We start from the raw sequence: 25,905 nt of genomic DNA on the forward strand, positions 1-25,905 counted from the left end.
ATTCCTGGAAATAACAAATTGCGAGATTCTGAAAAATGTCAAACATTTTGACAAAATAAAGATTTCTTGAGAACATTTCCCAAATCTTGCTGGAAAACATGATAACTTTTCATATAAAATTATTTCGTGTTTAATATAACTTATAATGCAAATAAATAGAAAAATGCAACAACAACAAAAATTGCATGTTTAGATACTGAGTAATTACAGTTGTTGCTAATTAATATTATCAACCAAAATGTGATATTATATAATAGGAACATTCATATTTTTATAAAGTTAAAGAGAACAGAAAAAAAAAATTGAGACTTGTAACAGAAATGAATCATCCAAATGTATTCTGCCTGGCAACATTTGTCCAAGATCAGTTTATTAAGATGCTTGGGGTAAAAATAGGTTTAATGGGAGAAAAATAACATAAAACACAAGAAAAGAAAAAAAGACGTCAAACCCGGTCTTTGTGAAGAAGCACCGGAGAGATGAGTCAAACCTGCACTTATGGCTGACACGGAGTCCATTATTTCCAGCATGGAAATGTTTAAATAGCTATTAAAAAGAAGCTATTTTATTATTCTTTTAATTTTTTTAATTAAAGAACATTGTGTGTCTAGGATAAACATTATTTTGTATTAATGAACCCACTAGATAAACTAAATATCAAATAAAAATCTGACAAAATAAAGTGTGATCAATGTAAATTAATCAAAAGTCGAAAGGTTAATAAACTCACCACGTTAAAACACAAGACTTATAATTGCACTAAACACAAAATTAATAAACATAAACAATAAATAAATATGTTTGGTTCCACATAAAGCTATAAGTCTGGCCATACACCTAAATTATGCAAATTCATGACACACGTTGTGACACATATACTGAATATGTTAAAACAACAATTATATTCATTCTACGTTTGCGAATGACAAAATATTTCATTATAAAAAAAGAACAAAATCAAAAACTATAATGTCATTCTCATAAACATTAATTAACAGAGTATTATGTTGTTGCATAGTAGTGATCATCATTGTAATTTCACTAATAACAAATACTGGCATTTTACAGTCAGCCAACGCAGATGAGGAAAATTAATATGGATTCATAAATGCCTCAATATTTCTCACTCTTAGAGGTTGCTAATAGTGTTTTCTGGGTGGAGGGAGTCCTCTAGTGGACAGTTGATGTAATGCTGTCTTCTACGCAGTTCAACAGGCTGTTAACGTCAATCTAATATTTTATCATTAAATGTTTTAGTTTTCTGAATATAGTACAATGTGTGTGTCCCAATTAAACATCGATGTATTTTAAAGGGATATTTCTGTAAAAAAAATAATTATAATAATTTGGTTCTACTGAAAAAAAATTTTGTGCTTTCACTGTTTTCTTAATTTAAAAAATATATATATATATTTTATATATTTTGATAATGCAGGATTTTACACAGCATTCTTACACTTACTATTCAACCCCATCATGCTGACATTTAAAAAATAAGTTTAGTCTTACTGACATGAATATATAGGTTGTCAAGATCAAGTCATCTTGTTTGATTAATTTTAGAAACAAATATTGTTCTTGGTATAAGAAAATTATGCCTAAATGATCAATATTCTAATCTTCAATCCTGTAACGTTCAACCCCAAAACATTTCAGATGTAACAGGGTTTACTAAAAAAAATTTTGAAAAAAAATGTAATGGGGTTATTATTATTATTTTCAATTATAATCTACATATCTTATGGAGCTTTAGGCCTGAGGTGGTAAAATCTGACTTTTGAATGTAGCAAATAAAAAAAAATTAAAAAGGAATAATAATTCCTGAAGCTTTCTAAAAATGACCAAAGTGAAGTTCATCATTTCAAAAACGCATTAGTAACAATATTATATCATTTTTTTCAATCATCAATCAGCAGCTCCAAAATATATTGCCCTAATCTTTAATGCATTAATCTCTTTATTACTATAAAAACATCACGATACACATAAACGGATTTTCCCTCGGAATGTGGCCGGTTCGTTCTTAATCATAAAACATTTGATCTACTGCAATTTCCATAGGAAATATAGTGTACATTCAGATTTATCAAAAGAGTCTTTGCCTTGTTCAAAGCTCTGCACAGAGCAGAGATGAAGCCCCTCCTCCTTGTTCTTACCCCGCTCCTGAAGGCTTCATTCACTGCCACTTATGTTTGTTCCTGCAGTAAAGGCAGATTCTCTCCAGTCGTCGCCGGTGAATCACATGTTAGTGAATCAACCCTAACACCACTTACTGGAGGTCAGTGTGTCAGTAAACAGCTCGCTCACCAACAACGGCACAAACCTAGAAACAAATAAATCATTTATTTAGTGATGGATCTGCAAGCAATCACATCATTACCGCATGGCACAAGCTGATTGGCCTCTGCTCAGGGCTTAATTCGAGCCGGAACATGTTCCGGCACCTCCGACGTTAGATCCGGAACCTTTTTTATTGGATCCGGCACCTCCTGTGTCACTATGGAAAATTTATTTTAACCACTTCATTAAGTTTTGTTTTGTAGAAAACCTTTCTTTAAAGTGAATTTCGTTTTGTATAAATTGTATCTTAATTTTAATAAATTTTTCATCAACCAATTGCCTGGATTTAATCAATAAGAAGCAAATATAACAGACAATATAATCATGGAGGCGCCCGCGCGGTCTCTTGCACTGCACGTTAACTGGAGCGCATCTCATCCTAACTTAACGAAACTCAGTGTATGCCTCACACAGACATGAGAAATACATCAAATACACAAAGCTTGAAATGTCTTTAAACGAAAGAATTCAAAACGAAAAAAATAAAAAGGCTACTCTATGATTATGTAAACCATTATGTGCATTTCTCTCTGCGCGTTCACTACGGAGATGGCGATCGTCAACTTCATCTTTGCAGTCGACACTGTCAGAAAACACTAGTTTATTAATAAAAATCAATGCACGCGTCACCGGATTTACAAATGCACATCTTGCTTGTTGCACGCACACATATGTAGAAATAACGAGATATTATGTTGAAATAAAATTATTATTAATAATAGCCTACATCTTTTAGAATATTTGATTGAATGCTGAATGTTGCGCTTGTTCAATTTAATCAAATTAAAACTTTAATTGTGATCATTAAAATAACTGAATATTAAATATTTAGTGGCCAAGTTTTGCGCAGCTCCCCCTGTCAATGATCTAGCACCCCCTCAACACATGAGTTAAAAATTCTCTGGTGCCGCCCCTGCAGAGAAGCTACATAGGCAGTGTAATTTTTTTTTGTTCCGTTACCTCCAACCCTCGCCGGAAATATTTACAAAATATTTAAAAATATGTATTTATTAATGTTTCTGCTTGTTGGTTGTAACACATGACTTGTGGTGTGTAAATATTAAAGGTGCAATGTATAATATTTCTGAGGATCTATTGACAGAAATGCAATATAAGATCCATAACTATGTTTTCAGTGGTGTATAAAGACCTTACTTAATGAACCGTTATGTTTTTATTACCTTAGAATGAGTCATTCATATCTACATAACCTCTTCTATGAAGGTCGACATATCGTGACGTCATGTTTCTACCGTAGCCGACAGCGAACACACAGCGCTACAGAGCGCGAACACACAGCGCTACAGAGCGCGAAACCGTTTCATCACTAACTTGAATGAGAAGCAGAAAAAGACGCAGCACAATTTCGGGAAAATGAATGACCACAGTTATTGTTTAGAACAGGAGCCGACAGAGGGTAAATCTGCTTCGAAGAAGAGAAAGTATGATGAAAGTATGATGAAACCAGAAAAATAAGGGAGAAACGTAGGCAAAAATCACGGTTCAACATCGGTGTGGCTTTTCACCGATGGAAGGGTCTTATTATGAGGGAAAAAGGCTTTCAAAGCGACGCCGAAGTTGCCTGTTTTCTGCTGGACAGGTAAGGTATTCCAACTTTAAAGGGGTGGTATAATGCCCTTTTCACAAGATGTAAAATAAGTCTCTGATGTCCCCTGAGTGTGTGTGTGAAGTTTTAGCTCAAAATACCCCACAGATATTTTGATATAGCATGTTAAAGTTGTCACTTTTTGAGGGTGAGCAAAAACACACCGTTTTGTGTCTGTTCCTTTAAATGCAAATGAGCTGCTGCTCCCGGCACAGGGGGCGGAGCTACAACAGCTTGTGTCATTTTACCTCACACACACATGCACTGAAAATTTCAAAAACGTTTAGCCTTTTATGTTCAAACCGAAGTTAGACAATGATGGAGAGCGTCAAGAAGAAGTGACAACATGTAGACAACATTTCTGAATGGTTAGTTGATGAATGTATGTAGCTTATGTGTAGATATCTTCTAGTCATTGATTAGCATATTCTGTCTTGATAATCTATAAATCGTGTTCAGGGGGCGGGGTTTATGTAAATTTTAGGGTTGGTGATGTCACTAACCCGAGAGGAATGTGGTGTAGTCTCTACCAGCCGTTTGTTGTAGTTCTTAAAAAGTGATTTCTTTAAAAGCAAATATCTCCCTTTGCTTTGAACTTTGAGCGTTGTAACCTTGCAGATGTTGTTTATGCTAAAACAGCAACATTACACACTAACTAAAGTTAGAAAAGGGAAATCATAATCAACCACCCCTTTAACAATGCAAATGAAAACTGTTGTTTTCATAATGTTAGCATTACCTAGAAGCTAGCCATAGACACCGTGAGAAGTGACTTTTCCCTTGTCAGTGGTGTAAAATATGTAGTTAGATTGTTTCATGTAACTTAGTTTGTCTCCCTCGCTGTGTTGTGGCTTTGCTATGTGGGGAGAAATGTGCTGGTTACGTTCGTGAGACAATCAGCTGATTAGTATTATTATATTACATATTAAGACCCTTGATCCTCACCTGACTATGGCTTTGTAAACTTTATCCATGATGTGGTTTATAATGGACTGTGGTACAGAAACAGTGACAAAGTTACACACTCTTGGCTTACGTTTTCCATGTTGTCTGTCGGTGATCATACTTGCACTAGATGTGATAGTTTTTGGGATGTTCAGTTTATTAGGCCAGATAAGCATCCCTACCAAGATGTAACACATTGTGGATTACAGTAGAAGTAATGTATTACAGTCGTACACTTCATTTATTGATGACGACATCTTTTATCCCATGTCGGCCACCGTAGCTTCTCCTTCGAGTTTGGGAGAGAAAGGCCGTGAGTGACTAGCTGTTTGCAATTCGCAAACATCACCACTAGAGGCCGCTAAAAAGTACACACGGCACCTTTAATGAGAAATAATCAATTTTGTTAAAAATATATATTTTCTCCCCCTTCAAAATAATAAACATTTTGCCAAACTACTAAAGGTTTATTTTCAATAATTTCATTATTTTAATATCAAAATGAATTTTAATTAACTAATTAAAAAAACATGTTCCTTTTAGAAGAGATGTAAAGTCAATGAATATATTAACATTTTGAGAAAATTCATACAATACCCCACTATGCAATATGCTCAGTTACAGCTTACATTTCCTTTTAAAATCTATTTCTTGATCATTTTTGACATGAAAGGGAAAAGTTATGTTTCTATATAAAATTAGGGGGAGGGGGGGAATACTAAATAACATCATAACTAGGGATGCACCGAAATGAAAATTCTTGGCCGAAACCGAAAACCGAAAAAGAGGAAACTAAGGCCGAAAACCGAAAACCGAAACACCGAAATAAATTATGCCAATTATTAGTACCATTGCATTTATGGCTATGACTGTGTACTAACTTTACTATAATCAAGGCATTGCATAAATTAATATTAAAGTTTCAAAGAATAAATCAATTAAAATTGTATGCAAATATTTATTTAGCACATTGCAAAGTATAAAATTAAATGTTTAACTTGACCCCACTCATGTGTACATTAAATAATAATGTAAAAGCCTACTGGCCTGCAGAAAGGTTTAAAAATGAAATGTTCTCTCATAAAAACAAAGTGCATTTAGGTCAATACTGCCATAGCCCATAATAATATCTGCAGCTATATGCTCATGGACGTGAGTTGCAAAAACCATAAACAGCTAAGGTAAACACACACACCTCTGAGAAATGACGGCTGCTCTGCACAGCACATACACGCAAGGTCTCTCGCTCCCTCTCTCTGCCGCGCGCTCGCTCGCGATTCCGGGAGATTTAAACTAATTTGCCGGCATCAGGGAGCCGCTATCAATACGCGGGAGACTCCCGGAACTTCCGGAAGACTTGGGACGTCTGTGTTTTAAAAATCGCTGTCCGTGGGTCACTCTCAGATATATTGAAATACGTCCACACCGCAGATATGTTGCTTCAGACAAGCACGTGCAGGTCGCGGTATCTGCTGTTTGCGTCATCACAACATTTCGGCCGTATTGTTTCGGTGATAAAAGTCTTTCGGCCGAAAACCGAAAATACACTTTTGGGCCATTTTCGGCCGAAAATTTTCGGTGGCCGAATATTCGGTGCATCCCTAATCATAACTGCATGAAACTCGATGAAAAACATGATTAATTCATGCGAGTAAGTGTTACAAGATGTAATATAAGTCTCAGGTGTCTCTGTCATTTTTGGGTGGAAGCAAAAACACGCTGTTTTCGTGTCTGTCTCTTTAAATGCAAATGAGCTCCTGTGCCCCTCCCCCTTTCCAGAAGTGGGCTGTGCCTTCATACTCCAGGCAACAACAAAACAGGAGAAACCGCATGAGACCATTTCCACATTTCCGTGTTTTTTTTCTCCCATTTTGGGGTCACTCACACAACGCGTCTTTGCATCTAAAAAATGCTAGACGCGGGCAATAGAAAGCGCATGGTGTGGAGTACCTGTGTCAGTCTTCAGATTCAGCGCCTGTCGGACTGTCCACCGTTACAGGCTCCACCAGACGCTCATACGACACCACCATCATGATCTGTCAATCATTCACAAGGAGATATAGTTTAACCACAGAGCTGCTCAAACGTCTTCAACATGTGTCCTCACGCTCTCGTGTGCGCACTATATGCTCCAAACAAGACTCACGGTAAGCAGGGCGAGCAGACCCATCATCACCCCCATCATCACATAGAGGTCAGAGGTCAGCCCGCCGGCCCAGAGAGGACCGAGGATGGTGGCCAGTCCTCCGACAGAGCGGCGGATCCCCTGACTGAATCCTGAGAAGAAACAAACAAGGCCTTCGTCTAAGCAAACATTGATTAGAGAACCAGAAAAACTAGAAAAGTTTGTCTAGATGAACTTTGCTTGACAAAGCCTTGCCTAAAAGTTTAAAGGTGTGGTATAATGACCTTTTCACAAGATGTAGAATAAGTCTCTGATGTCCCCAGAGTGTGTATGTGAAGTTTTAGCTCAAAATACTCCACAGATATTTTTTAGATCATGTTAAAATTATCACTTTTTGAGAGTTAGCAAAAACGCGCCGTTTTTATGTCTGTTCCTTTAAATGCAAATGAGCCGCTGCTCCCGGCACAGAGGGCCTGTGTATGTGAATTTTGAGCATTTTACTTTGTAGATGTTGTTTATGCTCAAACATCACACACTAACTAAAGTTAAAAAAGTGAAATCATAATCAATCACCCCTTTAAAAAAAAGCCAGAGAGCTCCACTAACAGAAGATGGAGGCCACTAAGAGTGATCATTTCAGAATTCGTTTTACTTTTTACTACTAACTGACCTTGCGTCTTCTGTGAAGTAATTTTGGAGAAGAGCGACACCTGGGCAACCGCCACGAAAGGAAGGCCCAGGACCTGAAGGAAAACACCAATGATGAACTCCGCCAGCTGCCACGCAAATCCACCTAAACCAAAGAAACATGTGTGAGCCGTGTGGGATTTCTCCAGCATCCGAGACGGCGTGCTCCTCCTCCTTCCTCTTACCCTGAGGATTGGCCAGGAAGATCAGGCACCAGACGCAGGAGATGTTGCAGAGGATGAGGCCGACGGCCAGCACCACTCGCTCCGCCACGCGCTTGCTCAACCAGCGCACGAACACGAACCCAGCGATCACCTCCACGCCACATATACAGTACATGATGCTGTTCTCCAGCTCGCCGAAGTTGAAGAACTTCTGCGTCAGAGGAGTCACCATAGTCTGGAGGGACAACGTTACACTTAGTAGTGAAAAACCAGCTGCAAATTGGATGCAGAATTGGAATCGAAATTTGAATTTAAGGAAGAAGAATTTTTTTTTATAAAAATTGTCAATTTAAATGTTTTAAATCTCAGCTATTTAAAGTATTTAATTTATGTATTGCAAATATATGTAATAAATTAACTAAGGCTGCAACTAACGATTATTTTGATAATTATTATTACTTTGATTAATTGGATAAAACCCCCTTTTTTTGTTTTGTTGACAAAACACACTTTTTTCCTCATCCTGCTCAATGCTTTCCTTCAAACAAACGTGCCACTGAACGCTATGAAAACATATAGAGAATATATATATATCTATGCTATACAATGTATAGTATACATTATAGTTATTGTAGTTTGAGTTACAAAACAAAATGACAGTTTGAAACTTTATAACTTTATAATTTGAAAAAATTAAGATAATAAAATATATATAAAAAGAAAAGAAAAGAAAAGAAAAGAAAAGAAAAGAAAAGAAAAGAAAAGATAGAGGAATGTTCTGCGGGAACACACACACACACACACACACACATTCACTCTGGACACAGTAACCTATTACTGTCATTTATTTATCCTGTAAATGTTAGAAATGTCTTACATTTCTATTCAATTGCACGCAGTTATCCCTTTACAGTTACTTTTACTCTCATAATTTTACTCTCAAAAAATACTTGAATTACACTTTTAAACCTAAATTTAACGGCCAACGACAGCGAAATTAATATTTTTGCGCTGCATATTAATTTTCGTCCTCTGTAATGCACCCAGTGTGTTTGACACGAATGCGCGCGCCGGCGCTAATTCGATAAAGTCTGAAGTTTAACGCAGAGTGTCATGATGAGCCTTCATGAGAAATGGAAATACTCGCGTGAATTTGTAACATTTACAGATAAGGATATAACCGTAAAATGCAAGTTTTGCGCTGAGGAAACATATCGCGCATTAAATAGCACACACATCTGTCAAAGCGCTTACCGCGTTAAACATTGCGCTTTTGCATTAGCTTGGAGCTTAAAATGAAGAATTCTCATGTTTTGGGCGTCTTGGATCGCGCACCTATCTCGCAACAGCTCAATCTTTATTCATCTACTTTTTATAGATGCATTTTGTTCATAGAAATGCATTAAGTGCTGTAATTTGATGTGACCGATGATTTTCATTATCAATTAGCTGTTGCAGCCGTAAAATTAACTTTCATTTTATGGAGAAACTGAAAACAAAGTGGTGACATTGCAAAATAAAATTGATTAGTTCAAAATGAATGATGACATTTTCCTACAAAACTTGCATTGAATCTAAATTACAATTCAATAAATTCCATTTAGTGTCATTTCGATTCACAATCCCGTGGGCATGCCTTGATTTCAATTCAATTGGAATTCAATTTCAAATCCATTCAAATTTCAGTTGAACATTCTGTGGAGCTTGTGGCAAGTTAAAAACAAAACAAATCTACACATTTTGTGGAATGTGTGGCAAATGAAATTCGAATTCAAATCAAATGAAATTCGAATTCAAATCAAATGAAATTCGAATTCAAATCAAATGAAATTTGAATTCAAATCAAATGAAATTTGAATTCAAATCAAATGAAATTTGAATTCAAATCAAATGAAATTTGAATTCAAATCAAATGAAATTTGAATTCAAATCAAATGAAATTCGAATTCAAATCAAATGAAATTCGAATTCAAATCAAATGAAATTCGAATTCAAATCAAATGAAATTCGAATTCAAATCAAATGAAATTCGAATTCAAATCAAATGAAATTCGAATTCAAATCAAATGAAATTTGAATTCAAATCAAATGAAATTTGAATTCAAATCAAATGAAATTTAAATTCAAATCAAATGAAATTTGAATTCGAATCAAATGAAATTCGAATTCAAATCAAATGAAATTCGAATTCGAATTCGAATTCGAATTCAAATCAAATCAAATTAAATTCTAATTCAAATCAAATCAAATTCTAATTCTAATTCTAATTCAAATCAAATTCAAATCAAATTCTAATTAAATTCTAATTCAAATCAAATCAAATTCTAATTCTAATTCTAATTCAAATCAAATTCAAATCAAATTCAAATTCAAATTCAAATTCAAATCAAATCAAATCAAATCAAATGAAATTCAAATTCAAATCAATTCAAATTCAACATTGTGAAGTGTGTGGCAAATTCAATTCAAATTCCAGTTAACATAATTTCAAATCTAAATCCAGATCATCTCAAATTCCAATTCAATATTATATGAAGTGTGTGGTAAATTCAAATAAAACAAAATCAATTCAAATTTCAATTCAACATTCTGTGAATTATGTGGTAAATGCAATTCAAATTCAACATTTGAGCGTGGCCAACTCAATTTAAATTTCAACACATGAAATTGAAAGTGTCAATTGTTAAATACAGAATTTTTCCAAACCTGCTACTGCAGGTGTGTGTGTGTGTGTGTGTGTGTGTGTGTGTTCACCTCTAGAGCGGTCTGATTAAACAGTGTGATGAACTGAGCTGCCAACAGCACAACCACCTCCTCTCTGAGGAACTCTGAAAATAAACATGATGAAACACACAAATGTATATTAAGCCAAGCTGATTCACATACAGAAATGTACAGTACAATGACCTGATTTTATTATACAGTTAGTAAACTCTAAAATATGTCAAACTAATTCAATTTATATTAAATGAGATTCAAACTTATCTGAGCATTTAGGGTGTTTTTATACGGCACCAAACAAACATCTTATAAGCTAAGATCTTTCTCCTTTAAGTAAAGCAGCCTTGAAAGTCTAATAAAAGAATTCTACAGTAATCCTATTAGTATACTATAAGTCAAGTTGTCTGCTTATAATATATATATATATATATATATATATATATATATATATATATATATATATATATATATATATATATATATAAATAAGACAGTAAAACAGTTAATAGTTAAACAGTTATTCATATTCATGTGCCGTTTCACTAGGATATACGTCACAATAGGGAAGAAAACACTATTGCAGCTTCTGTTTCATGACTTTAGGCCAGACAAACTAATTGACTTGTTCTAATGAATGTTATTTTTCAGATTTTGAGAATATGTATTTTTGCGGTCACCTCTGCTGGCACTGAAGTTCTTGAAGGGACTGGAGCTGACGTCCTCCGGTGGAGGGGGAACATGAGTCACTTCTCCATTGGCCACTGAAGAGGCTCTGGACTGGACACTGGTGACCGTCCCGTACGACCCAGTGAGCTCACTGGGTCCAACCAAAGGCTTGCCCTCTTCATTGTCCTCCTCCTCCTCTTCTTCTTCTTCCCGCACTTCCCTGTTCCTCTGACGCCTGTCGTCTTGAGGAGGGAAGTCCCAGTACATGAACAGCACTACGAACTGGAGGAGGATCCACAGCAGACACATGAAGAGCTGGAAAACACAACAGATCCATCAGGGCGAGCGTGTCAGCGAACGTCCACATACGCTTCGAGCGCTTCAGTCTCTCACCCCAGGGGACGTGTATTTGTTCACGGTGAAAGGCCCGACCTGGAAGTCACAGAGTCGGAGGAAGATATTGAACGCAGGACCTAGAAGACAAACAGGACAAAGTCAGCATTCGGAAAACAGTATATGAACACCAAACTATGCTGTCATTCCCAGAAAAATTAATCATTTTCATATACATTTTTCTTAAATGTAAACATGCATGTGTGTAAGTATTTATATACACAAAATAATTATACACAGTACACACACACATATATAATGTAAACACAAACTTTTATTTTGGATGCGATGAATCGTTGCCCAGCACAACAAAAAAAAATTTTAATGACCTTAAACTACAACAATTTTTTTTTTTTTTTTTAAGAAATTAATACTTGTATATATATATTTTTTTTTTTCATATTTATTCACATATTCATATTTATTTATTTATTAAGGTCAATAATTTTTTTGAAAAAGACATCAAATGTTGTGTTTTTCACCAAACCTTATCATGAAGCCCCAGAACGCATGGAATATACGACACGTGTCGCATGGGATCATTCTGTAATACTTCTGTGCCTTTTTTTAAAAGCTTGTCGCTGGTCGTTATTCAATGCCATTATACAGGACATTTTGATGATTTAATTTTCATTTTAGGGTGAACTATCCCTTTAAAGGGATGGTTCGGAGTAAAATCAACCTAGGGTCCTTTGCACCATGACCTCGAGCCAAACACCCCCCAGAAGCCTTTTTTCCCTTGGTCGAACATTATTAAAGTTAGAGCTTATAGAGATATCAGCCGGATGGCTTAGTGCAGGCCAGGCGCTAATGGATCCAAGGATGTATCTGGTAAATTACCCCACTAATAATGCCCAGAATGGCACCAAACTTCTACAGTAGTACAAATAGGTTCTGTACTCATAAAACGAGGCATTGGAAAGTTTGTACATCAGGAGTTTATTTAAATAACACTTGCCTGACGGCTCATGCTACTGCTAACCCGGATGCATAAGGATGTAGTGTAACGACGCCCAGTTCCAGGAATGCACTAATATTTTGTTGGTAGTTCCAGTTTATAACAATTATTAGTTAACACTAAGTTGTCAACACTTCGGAAAAAAATAATAATTCGTCGTTACACTACATCCTTAAGCATCGCTTTCTGCCAGGACTTTTACGTGCTTTTCTCAACTCAGTGAAGTGACCTCGACGTCCGGGTTAGCAGTAGCATGAGCCGTCAGGCAAGTGTTATTTAAATAAGCTCCTGATGTACTTACAAACTTTCCAATGCCTCGTTTTATGAGTACCGAACCTATTTGTACTACTGTAGAAGTTTGGTACCATTCTGGGCATTATTAGTGGGGTAATTTACCAGATACAAATTTGGATCCATTAGCGCCTGCACTAAGCCATCCGGCTGATGTCTCTAAATAAGCTCTAACTTTAATAATGTTCAACCAAGGGGAAAAAGGCTTCTGGGGGGTGTTTGGCTCGAGGTCATGGTGCAAAGGACCCTAGGTTGATTTTACTCCAAACCATCCCTTTAACTGTGTGTTTGCAGTTGCTGGAGAAGCCTGGGAAGCTGAAGCTGGCAGTTACAGTAAGGGGAGTTACACTTCCAACATGCGCCTGAGGTGTTCGGCCAATCACAACGCACAGGGTCAGCTGGCCAATCACAGCACTCTGAGCTTTTCAGAAGGAGGGCGTTTTATAGAAATCAGTGTGTTTCAGACTGGGAATAGAGGTTCTGCAATAATGTACAATATGTGATAAACAATGTGTTTTTTAGCATTAAAGCATGTAACCTTATTCTATCACACCAAATAAACAAAATAATGCACTTAAAATAGCATCATATGACCCCTTTTTTTAAGAGTGTGTTCAGCAGAACAGTTGCTGAATCTAAAAGGGTATCGACTACTATGTTTATAGCACATGTTTGGTTGTTTTGCACCTACCAATGAGAAGCCCAGCCTGACGGCAGGCCATGACCGCAGCGAAGACGGTCGAGCGGTCCTCAGGGGCCGTGTTTCGAGTCAGGAAGCCAAAGATAGAGGATCCAGCACCAGTGCCGATACCTAGGACAGCAGAACCCAGTTCCATCACTAAAGCACCACACACACACACACACACACACACACACACACACACACACACACACACACACACACTAAAATAAATTAGATTGAAACTTCACCTGCAACTAGACGACTGCCGAGCAATAACCATTTGGAGTATCCCATAAAATACAAGAAATTACCTAAAGACAGACAGAAAGAGATGTTACCCACAAGCCACTGCTGTTGCAAGCGTAGTCTCCATGAGGCTCGGGCTTACCGACAATCTCGAAGACGTTGGCGAACAGGATGATCTTCTTGGTGCCGAGCGTGCGGTCGGACCAGAGGCCAAACAGAGGCCCGGCGAGGAGCCCGCTGAAGCTGAACGCTGATAGGCTGAGGCCGAGGAAGTACGGCGCCGCATCCAACGTCTGCAGATACCGCCATATCGTGGGCAAGATCACAGCTGGAAAACATCTGTGTGTGAATATTACTGCTACATCTGATATGATTTTTTTTTATTATTATCTTTACAGATAGTCAGCTTAGTAATTAATGCCAGTTTATCAATATATACTGTATATATATATATAACCTCTGTGACTCACTATTATGAAAAATCTGAAGAATCTCTGAACACAAAGAGCGATTCTGAGACAGGAATGTCAGAAATCGCCTCTTATACAAGAAACAAGTGTATTAGAAACAAGTAACAGTTCAGTCACGGTTATTAGCGACATCACGTTATACGTGACAGTGTCCAAGACAGTATCCTTGTTATTACATGGAGTCTAGAAGAAGGGGGATTTACATTATTAAGACTTTTCCAGACAACTGAAACATTTAGCAACATTAGGCCTATTTATTTATTTTACATTTATATAAGGAATCCAAATAAAATAACAAACTAATAACAAAGAACTTTTTTTTTTTTTTTTTTTTTTTTTACCATAGCAATATGAATATTTTAAAGTTGTCCCATTAACTTAACAAGTATAATATTATGTTAAATTCCCATTAACTTAATAAATATATGTTAATATTATGTTAAATTCCCATTAACTTAAGTATATGGTAATATTATGTTAAATTTCCATTAACTTAACAAGTATAATAGTATGTTAAATTCCCATTAACTTATTAAGTATATCTGACATGTTAATATTATGTTAAATTCCCATTAACTTATTAAGTATATCTGACATGTTAATATTATGTTAAATTTCCATTAACTTAACAAGTATAATAGTATGTTAAATTCCCATTAACTTAACAAGTATAATATTATGTTAAATTCCCATTAACTTATTAAGTATATCTGACATGTTAATATTATGTTAAATTCCCATTAACTTATTAAGTATATCTGACATGTTAATATTATGTTAAATTCCCATTAACTTATTAAGTATATCTGACATGTTAATATTATGTTAAATTCCCATTAACTTAATAAATATATGTTAATATTATGTTAAATTAAAGATAAATGTTCAGTACTTATAATCCAAATCCACTCAAATGTCATTTCAACATTGTGTAGTGTGTAATTAGTAGATTCAACTCACATTTGAGTTCAAATCAAATCGATTTAAATTCCAATAAAAAAATGAGTGGCGCTCGAAGGCAAATTCAATTTAAATCTTTAATCAAAATCAAAATCAAGTTAAGAATCCTAAGTCCGAATAAATGTTAATTCAAATTCAACATTTTGTGGCATTCGTGAAAAATTCCATTTAAATTTAAATCAATTTCCATATTACGTTCTGCGGAGTGTGTGGAAAATCATATTCAGATCAATTCATTATGAATTTCCATATGACATCTGAAACATTTAGCAACATTATTTGCTATTATGTATAACTTTATTCTGATATTAAGGAATCCAAATAAGATACACACACAAAAAAAAAAAAGCACAACGATTCGATATGGTAAGTTACTATATCAATATTTTGATGCAAGTTACCATAGTGATGTCATGCTAGAGTGGAGTACCAGTAGCTTGAAGTATATCTAAATATTAATGACACTTGTTCTGTTCTACAGTGGCAATAGCGTCTGATAGCATTAATACAGATTATTTTAAAGAAAGTCCTGATATTAGCCATACTGTATCTCTGTGAACTCACCGTACTCGATGCCGCTCAGTAAGAAGATCAGTCCTATAGTGAAGAAGGTCAGTCTCCTCTTGCGTCTATAGTCCATGTTACCTTCTTCTTAACACGATTTATAAGATATCGCAGCGACTTTGACTCATTTTATCACCGCGTCCCACAGCTCGTAATGATCAGGACACTGCGACCAATTACTCCAGCTCAGAGACAGCACTGCACACTAGAGAGAGCACACTTCAGGACTGAGGGTAACACACTCAGAGACAGCACTGCACACTAGAGAGAGCACACTTCAGGAGTGAGGGTAACACACACACACACACACACAGGGCTGAGTGTGGCGCGGGGATGTGTATCAGAGAGTAAGTTACTGATACTCTCATAATTCAGCAGAATAATATCGCATGTCAGTTATGATGAAATCGCGACCGTGCATTATTCGAACGCAGTGATTTTAATAACAGTAGCCGCAGTGACAGATGCACCTTATGAACGTCACTCTGGCGTCACTTCCGGTTGGTATTATAAGTTCGTTCGACCCACTGCTAAATTATCTAGGAAAGTACGCACACCCGAATCTCACCTTTAAAAAAAATATATATTATAAACATAGCCATGGCATGAAAAAAAAAGGGGGGGTTGAACACAAAATGTCCGTATTCCTTCTATAAAAGTCTTTTGACAATCTGTTAAAGCCGACATTCAATTTATGGCACTAAAAATAATTTGAAAGAATCTTTTAATGCCAAAAAAACCTAATATCAATTCACATTCTATTTTATTTTCTAGCAACAAACATTTAACAAATTAAATAATATATATAAAAAGTATGTGTGTAAATATGTATATATATATATATATATATAAATAAAAATAAAAATATATAAATAAATATATATACACACACACAATTTTATTATTTTAAAATGTAGAATTTATGATTTAATAAATATTAAAATATTAAATGTATATATACACTATTTTAAAATGTATACTTTAAATGTAATATTCTGTTACACTTAAATAATTTCACATATTTAAATATTTTAAAATAAAAAGTCCAAATGTAATATATCATTTGCATACATTTGTGTGTGTGTATATATATATATATATATATATAATTAATGTTAATATTATTGTTTAATTTGTTAAATGTCTATTGCTAGAAAATAACAAATAAGAGTTTTAAAGTGTATTTTGACATTCAATGTTGATCAAGTCTCTCCTTTCAAAAAATATTTTGAACTCTAATGTGAAATTCTCTTTCTTGCCACTGTATACAGACACCCAAGGGTTAAATATGTTATTCAGCCCCTCATCTGACTGAAACTTCTGTCTTATGATTTCCATTACGAGCCTCTCAGTGCAAACTGTGCCGCACACTGGCGCTTTTTTTCCCCCCTTTAAATTACATTAAACTGCATTTCTTTCTGTGTCGGGACGTCATTCCATTCTCAAGGCCCAGGATGCAGTTCTTCAGACGTTTTTAGACAATTTCTCATTTACTGATAAACAGTTAAAAAAAAAAAAAAAAAAACAAAGGTACAAAATGTTATATGTATCTTAATGTGATTCAATAGGGATTGGATTAAAACGTTTGGCCAACACATGGAATGAGAAAACAGTTCATCAGATGTTTTGAACATATAACCAAAATGTTTTCTACGTAAATTTCCCACAGGCCACAGTTTCCAGATATTATCAGCAATATCAGTCTCTCATCAAAGAACGTCGTGTTAAAAAAAAAAAAAAAAAGTCGTCTCCTCAGTCCTGAAAAGTGAGAATCCCGGCGGATCAGGAAATGCGATGGGAAGCCCTTCAGAAAGCAAGTTTCTTCATCAGCAGATAAACCCTGGAGTCCACCTCAAATCCATGCAGGTTATTGGCATCTCCCTGAAGCCGCATCAGCAGACCCCCGTAAGACACGTACGCCGATCTGTGCACACACACACACACACACACACACACACATTATTCATTTACTGCATTCACAATGAGAAACGTCCCATTAAAGCCAGCATTAGAGCAGAGCACTCACAGTCGTGTGGCCGCTTCTGTGGAGGTCTCATCACCTTCAATCCTATACACCTTTCCATACATGACATAATCAAACTGATCAGCCCTGCAAAGGAACAACAAACACCACATATTATCATTATAATAACAGTTTTCTATGTGAATGTGTGTTAAGGCAACCTGTCAATCACATCAGATCCACCAATAGCAAACCACCACCATCCAATCAATTCCCCAAAGACAAAATCAAGCCCCGCCCACATCTGTTCTTGTTCATGTGCCGTTTCACTGGGATATCCGTCACAACAGGGGAAGAGAGACTTTTCATATTGTAGTTTATAAATGTTGATTTACTGACTTTTTTAGTTACATATGTAATATCATAACCACATGATTACCTAGACGGTCTGTCATCTTGAGGGTTGTATTCGCCGTCGTCCGGCGTCCCGTCCTCATACAGTGTGCTGGCGATCACCAATCTGAACTTGTCACCTGAGAAAAGGGGACGTATATATTAGGGGTGTAATGGGTCAAATTACTCACAGTTCGGTTTGTATCGCGGTTTCAGGGTCACGGTTTCTTTTAGGGTCACGGTTTCGGTACGGTTCAAATGTCCAAACCACAGGCAACAGCACCAATAAATACAATAGAGCAAAGACACAAATAAAATAAACAGTGTTTTTCTGGTGGGTCCAACATTAGTTTGAATAAAGAGATCAAATGTAAAATAACATTTATGTAACTGTATAAATTAAAGATTAATTGCAGTTACAAAAGCTATTTAGCTTTAAGTGATATCCTTGTCTTCTGATGTTGTTTGATACATCAGACAAGACAGCAGGAATATTAGGCTACTGTCACTTTAAAGATGACATATCATGAAAATCGGACTTTTTCCGTGTTTAAGTGCTTTAATCGGGTCCCGGGTGCTTCTACCGACCCAGAAAGCGTGAAAAGTGACAACCAAGTAACTTTGTTTTGGTAAGCCTTTCTCTGCAAGCATGTCAAAAAATAAGCCGATCAGATTTTGCTCCCCTTCTGACGTAGTAAAGGCATCATCTTATAATATTACGCCCCGTAATCTGCACGTTTCCAAAGCAAAGCATGAAACTGCTCAGTCGTTGCTGCACAGTCGAGCACTGAACACTATTGGACCACAGAAAAATGTCACAGTTGTCTTATTTAGACCTCAGGGAACTGTGTCAACTTGTGTAAAAGTTAAACATGGAAGTCGATGAGATGAATCAAAAACTATATGCATGTCCATCTAAAAGTTGAACCTGTTCCTGAGTCTCTCCGTAAGGCTGCACTCGCTACTGGTTATTTCTGAGATTATTCGTGTGTTTTGTTATTGTGTAAAGGCTCCGCCCTCTTCTGAACGGAGGCGGAGCAGCAGCTCATTTGCATTTAAAGGGACACACACAAAAACGGCATGATTTTCCTCACACCCAAAATGGGACAAATTTGACAAGCTCTAATAAATGATCTGGGGGGCATTTTGAGCTGAAATGAGACAGACACATCATGATTTATAATACATCTTGTGAAAGCGGGCATTAATATGACACCTTTAAGACCTGATGCACGGATCCAGTACACTGACACTGTTACACATGCGTTGTCTTTCTCGACTTTCACGTAATGTCTGCTAGGATACTCACCAAGATGGGCATGTTGACATCATTTTTGTGTAAATGTGTCCAAGCACAAAACTTGAAAGTGAAGTCAATTCACTTGTGCGCTGTCTGAGATGTGCGAGCCACTGTGTAAATGATTATATTTCAGAAATTTAACTTTTAGAATTATATTTAGGAGATGATGCAAAACCTGCCTTATAGTAAAGTATTTTATGTGTGTGTTTATTAGATCTAAAAATAAATAGCAACTGAATTAATCATTTGGGCTCTGTTGTTAATTGTAACCTTACAATATATATATATATATATATGACAACTGAACATCAATGACTTACCGAGATCGACAGGATAAATCTGGATGTTCACATCAAGGATCAGGTCCATTTTGAAAGACTCACTTTCACAGTGAAGACGAGATACTAATAACAACAAAACAAATATGATTTTTTAATATTTTGATGTTATAGACTGCCGGTGTATTTGGACAACACTGAGTTTGATTTAAAAGTACTTTAGACATTGATTCTTCAGTAACTTTGCAACTACATGTCAACTAGCAGTCATTTGCGTATCAGTAGAGTATTAGGTTCGGGTTAATAGTGTGAGTAGTCTATTAATACTCTAATGAGAGTTAGTGGACATGTAGTTGCAAAGTTACTTATAGTCAGAAGAGTGTCTAAAATAGACCATCGAAATAAAGTAAATAAACCAAATATTGTTCTGGCATGGAAGGTCTTCTGTAGTGGATATGGCAGTATTATAGAGCATGATATGTTTTTATGTAATTGTCGTCTTCCCAATATCCATTATTAGAGTAGCATTTACATTACAATAAATATTAGGTAATATTTTTATTTTCTTGTTATTTATTTGTACTTCATTTTAAACTTTTTGTTTTAATGTTGAATGTTCAGTATCAATTATTAATGTAGCATTTACATAAGAGAGAATTTACATTAAAAACATTAACAAATAAACTAAAATAATTTTTATTTTAATTAATTAATGCATTTTTTTTATAGTTACACTCACTGTCAAAATTTTGGAATAATTAAGATTTTTTTATATTTGTGAATAAAGTCTCTTCTGCTCACCGAGGCTGCATTTATTTGCTCAAAAATATGGTAAAAACAGCAATATTGTGAAATATTACTCAATAAGGATACACTGAATTGATAAAAACTTGATTATTCCAAACTTTTGGCCGCCAGTGTTAAGTAAATACTAGTTTATTATAAAAATACTACCTTAATAATGGATATTGGGGGTAAAAAAACGAAAGAAAAATGGCATTTCTTATTTAAAGTAGTAAACATTAATTTCATATTCTCACCTCTGTCAAACTTTTTCCCATCCGGATCAATATCCTTCACATCAAAGATGTCCTCAAACAGAATCCCAGCCATCTGTCCTCAAACTGGCGATGTATTATCCTGGTCAAACAAAACAAGGAGGGCAATATTTAACACGTGACTCTGTAAAATATGAATGTATTGCATGTCGATGTTTCATAAATCCTCATACTAACACTCTCGTTAGTATCAAGTACATTATACATAGCGTTTTAAATAAACGCTTTTCTGCAAATATGACATACTTTCTCCAGATATAGTGTGCGTGATATCGTTCCAGTTAAAAGTGTGAGAGAATAACTGTATAAATAAACAACTCTCTTCTCATTCAACACAAATATGAAACATGCCGCGAAACAATGTGCTTCACCTCCGGCCACGTGACTTACTACTGCATCCGGTTCATGGAGCGATTTACTACGATTAAATATCATTTTACTTTGATCTAAAATATAAATATTCCACCGTCGTAGTAAATTACACAGTCGTAGTAATACAAATATATATTTACATAAATAGGAAAAGTAATACATAAATAAGAATATATAAATATAACTTATTTTTAGAAGGCTTGCACGACATAAAATATATATGTTTTTAAATCATGCCAATGTTGATTATAATAAATCCATTCTCAAAGAAACAAACCAATAATTTTCATTTATTAAAAAAAAACAAAAAAAAAACCTCTCAAGCCAAATGGATCATCGAGAAAAATACAAAAGACTACATTTTATCTCACGTAAAACTACAATTTGTTTTACGACACTGATTTCCGGCAACCGTAGTTTCGTTGCGGTTGTTAGGAGAAAGCGTCTTCCTCATGGTTACTGCCACGGTTAGCCAAACAGCTTCTGTTTATCCCGCGGAAATCATCTTTAATACTATATATTTCCCGACAGATTTGACATAAAACACATCAGATATGTTGAGCGACGGTTGTACAGTAAAATATTCTTAATGAGGTGAGTTCTGTTATACTCAGACTGTAAACTGGCTATCAAACAAGCTAGCTAACGTAACTGTATGGGTTATACGTTATATATGTGTATTCTGCTCAATATTATATGCCTAAACATATGTGTAGTGTTTTCAGCAGCATATATATTCGGTTTATTTATTTGTTTAGCCTTGGACTGAAGATAGGAAAATAGTTCTCAAGTGACTTATTTGTAAAGCAAATTATGTATTTTGTTTGTTTTGTGTCGGTTTTCTCAGAGATTACACACAGCCTAGCCAGCAAAAAGCTGTTTATTATACTATATACAAGTATTATTTAGTATTTAGCAGTGACATCTTCGTCTTGAGATGTAATATTTTCTTTATGCTCTTCTCTGTATTCCAGTATTATTAAAGTTTATGGTACTTTGTTGTTTTAGATTGTGGATCAATGAGCTCCAGAAAATCTGAAAAGATGGGTGAGAATCTGGCAAGTGAAAGTGATCTTCTGTCGATGATCAATGAGGTGGGCTTACAGCACTTTTATCAGTTTATTTATTTAAGTAATATTTCACAAATATGGACATATAATGACAAATGACGTAACGGTTTACAGTATCTGAAGTTTGGCGAGTTTGAAGAGACTGCGAGAGTGTTTGAAAAGGAAATCAAACGCAAAGGAAAACCTGCCCTCAAAAGCTCCGGAGCGACACGCCGAGACTCCAGAACCAGCATCACTCATGTGAGAGTTCCTGATCTCACACACACACAACACATGCTCATCGGCAGTGTGTTCTAGATTAACTTGCCTTATTATCTTATTATAAACTATCTATCTATCTATCTATCTATCTATCTATCTATCTATTTGTCTGTCTGTCTGTCATATGTCTGTCCATCTGTTATCTATCTGTCTGTCATCTATCTATCTATCTATCTATCTGTCTGTCTGTCTGTCTGTCTGTCTATCTATCTGTCTGTCTGTCTGTCTGTCTGTCTGTCTGTCTGTCTGTCTGTCTATCTATCTGTCTGTCTGTCTGTCTGTCTGTCTGTCATATGTCTGTCCATCTGTTATCTATCTGTCTGTCATCTATCTATCTATCTATCTATCTATCTATCTATCTATCTATCTATCTGTCTGTCTGTCTGTCTGTCTGTCTGTCTGTCTATCTATCTATCTATCTATCTATCTGTCTGTCTGTCTGTCTGTCATATGTCTGTCCATCTGTTATCTATCTGTCTGTCATCTATCTATCTATCTATCTATCTATCTGTCTGTCTGTCTGTCTGTCTGTCTGTCTGTCTGTCTGTCTATCTGTCTGTTTCTAAAAAATTCTAGCTTATAAAACTTAAAACTATTTGAAGGTTTTAAGTTTAAATGTTTTAAGTTTGAAACATTTAAACTTAAAACCTTCAAACTTGAAGCTGCATCGCTGATGTCATTACCGGTCAAGCATTTTACAAAGACATTTTTTTTTCCTAAAAGAATAAGAGTTTCAAACGAAATATAATTCATTTAAATATGTTTACTTAGTGATCAGAGAACATCTTTTTTTTTTCGTTTTTTTTTTTTTTCATTACCAAAATGCTTAGTATTTGTGAATTTTAAAAGATTAAAAAGGGGAAAACAACTGATTATTTTAATTTTTTTTATAAATAAAGTTCATTATTTGATAACTTTTTTTTTCCTTCTCTTTCCTATAGGATGATTTCCTCAGCTCCTTTAATGATGGAGACTATAAGGTATTCTCTGAGCTGTGGGCTAAAAACATTCCTCCAGAGATTCGGGATTGTGATCCAGCGGCACAGAGACTGGAATTCTACTTACATATTCATTTTACAATATACCCACTGAAGTCTCCTGTAGGAAGTCACGTAAGTGCACTTTATCTCTGGTAATGCTAATAAAATGACCTATTACTTTTAAATGAAATGACTGTATTGACACAGGTAAATATACGATGCATGTACTCTGTTCGACCAACAGATGTCCCCATAAAATAACATATTCAAGCAAACCTCTCGTTCAGTCAAATGCGTGATTTAAATCAATATTTAATAGACACTGTATTGGCTTTCAGTCAAATGTAATATAATACAATACAGTTTAATGTGAAAACATAACTGTGTAATGCAGGATAAAGGAGAGTTTGAGAACAGGATCACACATTTTAAACAGTACCTGGAGACCAGAGGGGCGGCGCTGAGCCAGACCACTGAATTCCTGCCCTTCTACGCCCTGCCGTTTGTGCCCAATCCCACGGTGCACCCGTCCTTCCAAGAGCTCTTTCAGGTGCAACACACACACACACACACACACACACACACACACTAACAATCACCAAAACACCAGCTGATTAAAAGTCACTGCAAAAAATTGCTTTGAAAACTTAGGATACGAGATACAGTCTTATAGGTGCATCATACTAGCATATTGAGAAATTCATATATTTATGTGTGGCACACATCAGTTACACTGAGCACTTGCTTCAAGTAGAGAAACCATATATTCTCTACTTGATCACAGGATTCCTGGATGCCAGAGTTGAGAGAAAGGCTGGAGAAGTTTCTCTCAGTGACTCTGAAAGCGTCAAAGAAACCGAGGCTCTTGACTTTATATGTATCCTTTTTTTCCACCATTTATATATACTGTATATACACACCTTTGTCCAGTGAGAGGAACTTAGAGGAAGTAGTTTTAATTAATCCTGGGTAATAATTACATTCAGTAGGTTTCTCAATGAAAATGTTTAACTTTTATTGACTCATTGAACGTTATCAAATGTCCCTTTTCTAATCTCATGCCAACTGCTTCTGTATGTGGAAAGCAGAAGAAAGCAGAAGTGTTGTAGATTGTGGACGGTTTAAAGATACATTTAACAGTGTTTTACAGGTTAACTCAACAGTAGTGTTAAATGCACAAAGGTATCTGATAATAAAGGTAATATGAAGATAAATCAGTATTCTGCTGGTCATGTGATCTTAACATGGCGACTTGAGGACTTACCATTTTATTGAATAAATGTGTTCTAGACTACTTATCTATCTATAAATTACAGAAACGTGTGTGTGTGTGTGTGTGTGTGTGTGTGTGTGTGTGTGTGTGTGTGTGTGTGTGTGTGTGTGTGTGTGTGTGTGTGTGTGTGTGTGTGTGTGTGTGTGTGTGTGTGTGTGTGTGTGTGTGTGTGTGTGTTATTCGCATATCTCTTGAACCGTTAGTCCGATGGATTTCAAACTTGACAGGTGTCTCGCTACGGGCACGAGTAAGTGCAGTGCCAAGTTTGATGTTGTTTGGATTAGAAATGGAAAATATATCGGTAAATATATCGGTAAAAGAAGCACTTAGAAGGTTGTGGTTTAAAAATAAACATTCTGACATAAACACTCTGTCAGCTAAACATTAAGTCAGCTACACTGTTTACTTCTGAATATTATATTTTATTCACGGCCATCATTTGTAGTAGCCTATTCACAAACTGTTTGCTCAAGCGTAGCGTTTTTTTCTGAGTTCACTGTGGCGTGCTTATTCATTTGTGGGTGTTACCTGAATCTGTAAGTCAGCTACAAGTTCTGAATATTATATTTTATTCTGGTGCGCTTTACGTTATTGCTTTCTACCATGCACAAATACAAATGTCACTGAGCTTTTGCTGTGTAATTGTAACAATGAGCACTCAAACACACCGAACCAACAATTACTAAAAACACACACAAAAACTGATTTTGCACGGGAATTTTGCACTAAATATGACTAATAACCTTAATCTCACTTAAAACGTACATATACTAATAATTACTTAAGAAGTGTCATAAAATGCTGTTTCAATAACCCAAATTATTCTAATAATTTTTAATAGAGTATATAAACTGCCGTTTAAATGACAGTAAACACATTTATAATGTTACACTTTTTTTTTTTTTTTTTTTTTTATAAATAAATGCTGTTGTTTTGAACTTTCTATTCATCAAAGAATTCAGAAAAAAAATGTATCACAGATTCCATAAAGATATTAAGCAGAGCAAAATGCAGTATTGGCAGTGTGTAGTATTTCCTTTTACTGTAAAGCAATAAAGAAAACAATTACTGGAATGTTTAAATCACTGAACCTAATTATAAGCCATATTAAAAGTGATAAATGCCTTTGAAACAGGTAA

General features: G+C 35.4%; 3 protein-coding genes across 6 annotated transcripts in view; 1 reads left to right on the top strand and 2 right to left on the bottom strand.

Annotated features, from left to right (window-relative positions):
• Positions 1-334: 334 nt before the first annotated feature.
• Positions 335-16,614, bottom strand: mfsd8l1 (major facilitator superfamily domain containing 8-like 1). Of its 2 annotated transcripts, XM_082138130.1 has the most exons (13): positions 16,113-16,614; positions 15,819-16,072; positions 13,967-14,152; positions 13,827-13,889; positions 13,588-13,707; positions 11,648-11,727; positions 11,266-11,569; positions 10,622-10,695; positions 7,889-8,102; positions 7,687-7,809; positions 7,038-7,168; positions 6,842-6,927; positions 335-2,323 (listed from the first exon to the last, which is right to left on the bottom strand). In XM_082138130.1, the coding sequence occupies exons 2-12, from the start codon at positions 15,892-15,894 to the stop codon at positions 6,847-6,849; spliced, it is 1,452 nt and encodes a 483-aa protein (XP_081994256.1). In that variant the 5' UTR covers positions 15,895-16,072; positions 16,113-16,614; the 3' UTR covers positions 335-2,323; positions 6,842-6,846. The 2 variants fall into 2 exon arrangements, with proteins under 2 accessions (XP_081994256.1, XP_081994255.1); XM_082138129.1 differs by having other exon boundaries at positions 15,819-16,614.
• A 739-nt stretch (positions 16,615-17,353) lies between these two features.
• polr2h (RNA polymerase II, I and III subunit H) lies at positions 17,354-21,194 on the bottom strand. The gene is made up of 6 exons (XM_082139961.1): positions 21,057-21,194; positions 20,793-20,892; positions 19,795-19,878; positions 18,221-18,314; positions 17,845-17,928; positions 17,354-17,742 (listed from the first exon to the last, which is right to left on the bottom strand). The coding sequence occupies exons 2-6, from the start codon at positions 20,863-20,865 to the stop codon at positions 17,625-17,627; spliced, it is 453 nt and encodes a 150-aa protein (XP_081996087.1). The 5' UTR covers positions 20,866-20,892; positions 21,057-21,194; the 3' UTR covers positions 17,354-17,624.
• Positions 21,195-21,622: 428 nt separating this feature from the next.
• Positions 21,623-25,905, top strand: part of armc9 (armadillo repeat containing 9) — a 43,540-nt gene continuing 39,257 nt past the window's right edge. For all 3 annotated transcript variants that reach the window (XM_082138108.1, XM_082138107.1, XM_082138109.1), the window contains exons 1-6: positions 21,623-21,776; positions 22,191-22,276; positions 22,367-22,492; positions 23,455-23,625; positions 23,888-24,043; positions 24,278-24,370. In XM_082138108.1, coding sequence (XP_081994234.1) covers positions 22,202-22,276; positions 22,367-22,492; positions 23,455-23,625; positions 23,888-24,043; positions 24,278-24,370 — 621 coding nt within the window. In that variant the 5' untranslated portion in view covers positions 21,623-21,776; positions 22,191-22,201. The remainder of the gene's footprint in view (positions 21,777-22,190; positions 22,277-22,366; positions 22,493-23,454; positions 23,626-23,887; positions 24,044-24,277; positions 24,371-25,905) is intronic.

The sequence above is a fragment of the Leuciscus leuciscus genome (assembly GCF_965113295.1).
Source record: "Leuciscus leuciscus genome assembly, chromosome: 15".
Taxonomy (NCBI): domain Eukaryota; kingdom Metazoa; phylum Chordata; class Actinopteri; order Cypriniformes; family Leuciscidae; genus Leuciscus; species Leuciscus leuciscus.

Coding starts and splice junctions, on each gene's coding strand:
- mfsd8l1 (XM_082138130.1), bottom strand. CDS start 15,894: ATGGACTATAGACGCAAGAGGAGACTGACCTTCTTCACTATAGGACTG. Junction 13,890..13,966: donor CAACGTCTTCGAGATTGTCG/GTAAGCCCGAGC, acceptor GTCTGTCTTTAG/GTAATTTCTTGTATTTTATG. Junction 11,570..11,647: donor ACAAATACACGTCCCCTGGG/GTGAGAGACTGA, acceptor TGTGTTTTCCAG/CTCTTCATGTGTCTGCTGTG.
- polr2h (XM_082139961.1), bottom strand. CDS start 20,865: ATGGCTGGGATTCTGTTTGAGGACATCTTTGATGTGAAGGATATTGAT. Junction 18,315..19,794: donor GATTTATCCTGTCGATCTCG/GTAAGTCATTGA, acceptor CCCTTTTCTCAG/GTGACAAGTTCAGATTGGTG. Junction 17,743..17,844: donor ACAGAAGCGGCCACACGACT/GTGAGTGCTCTG, acceptor GTGTGTGCACAG/ATCGGCGTACGTGTCTTACG.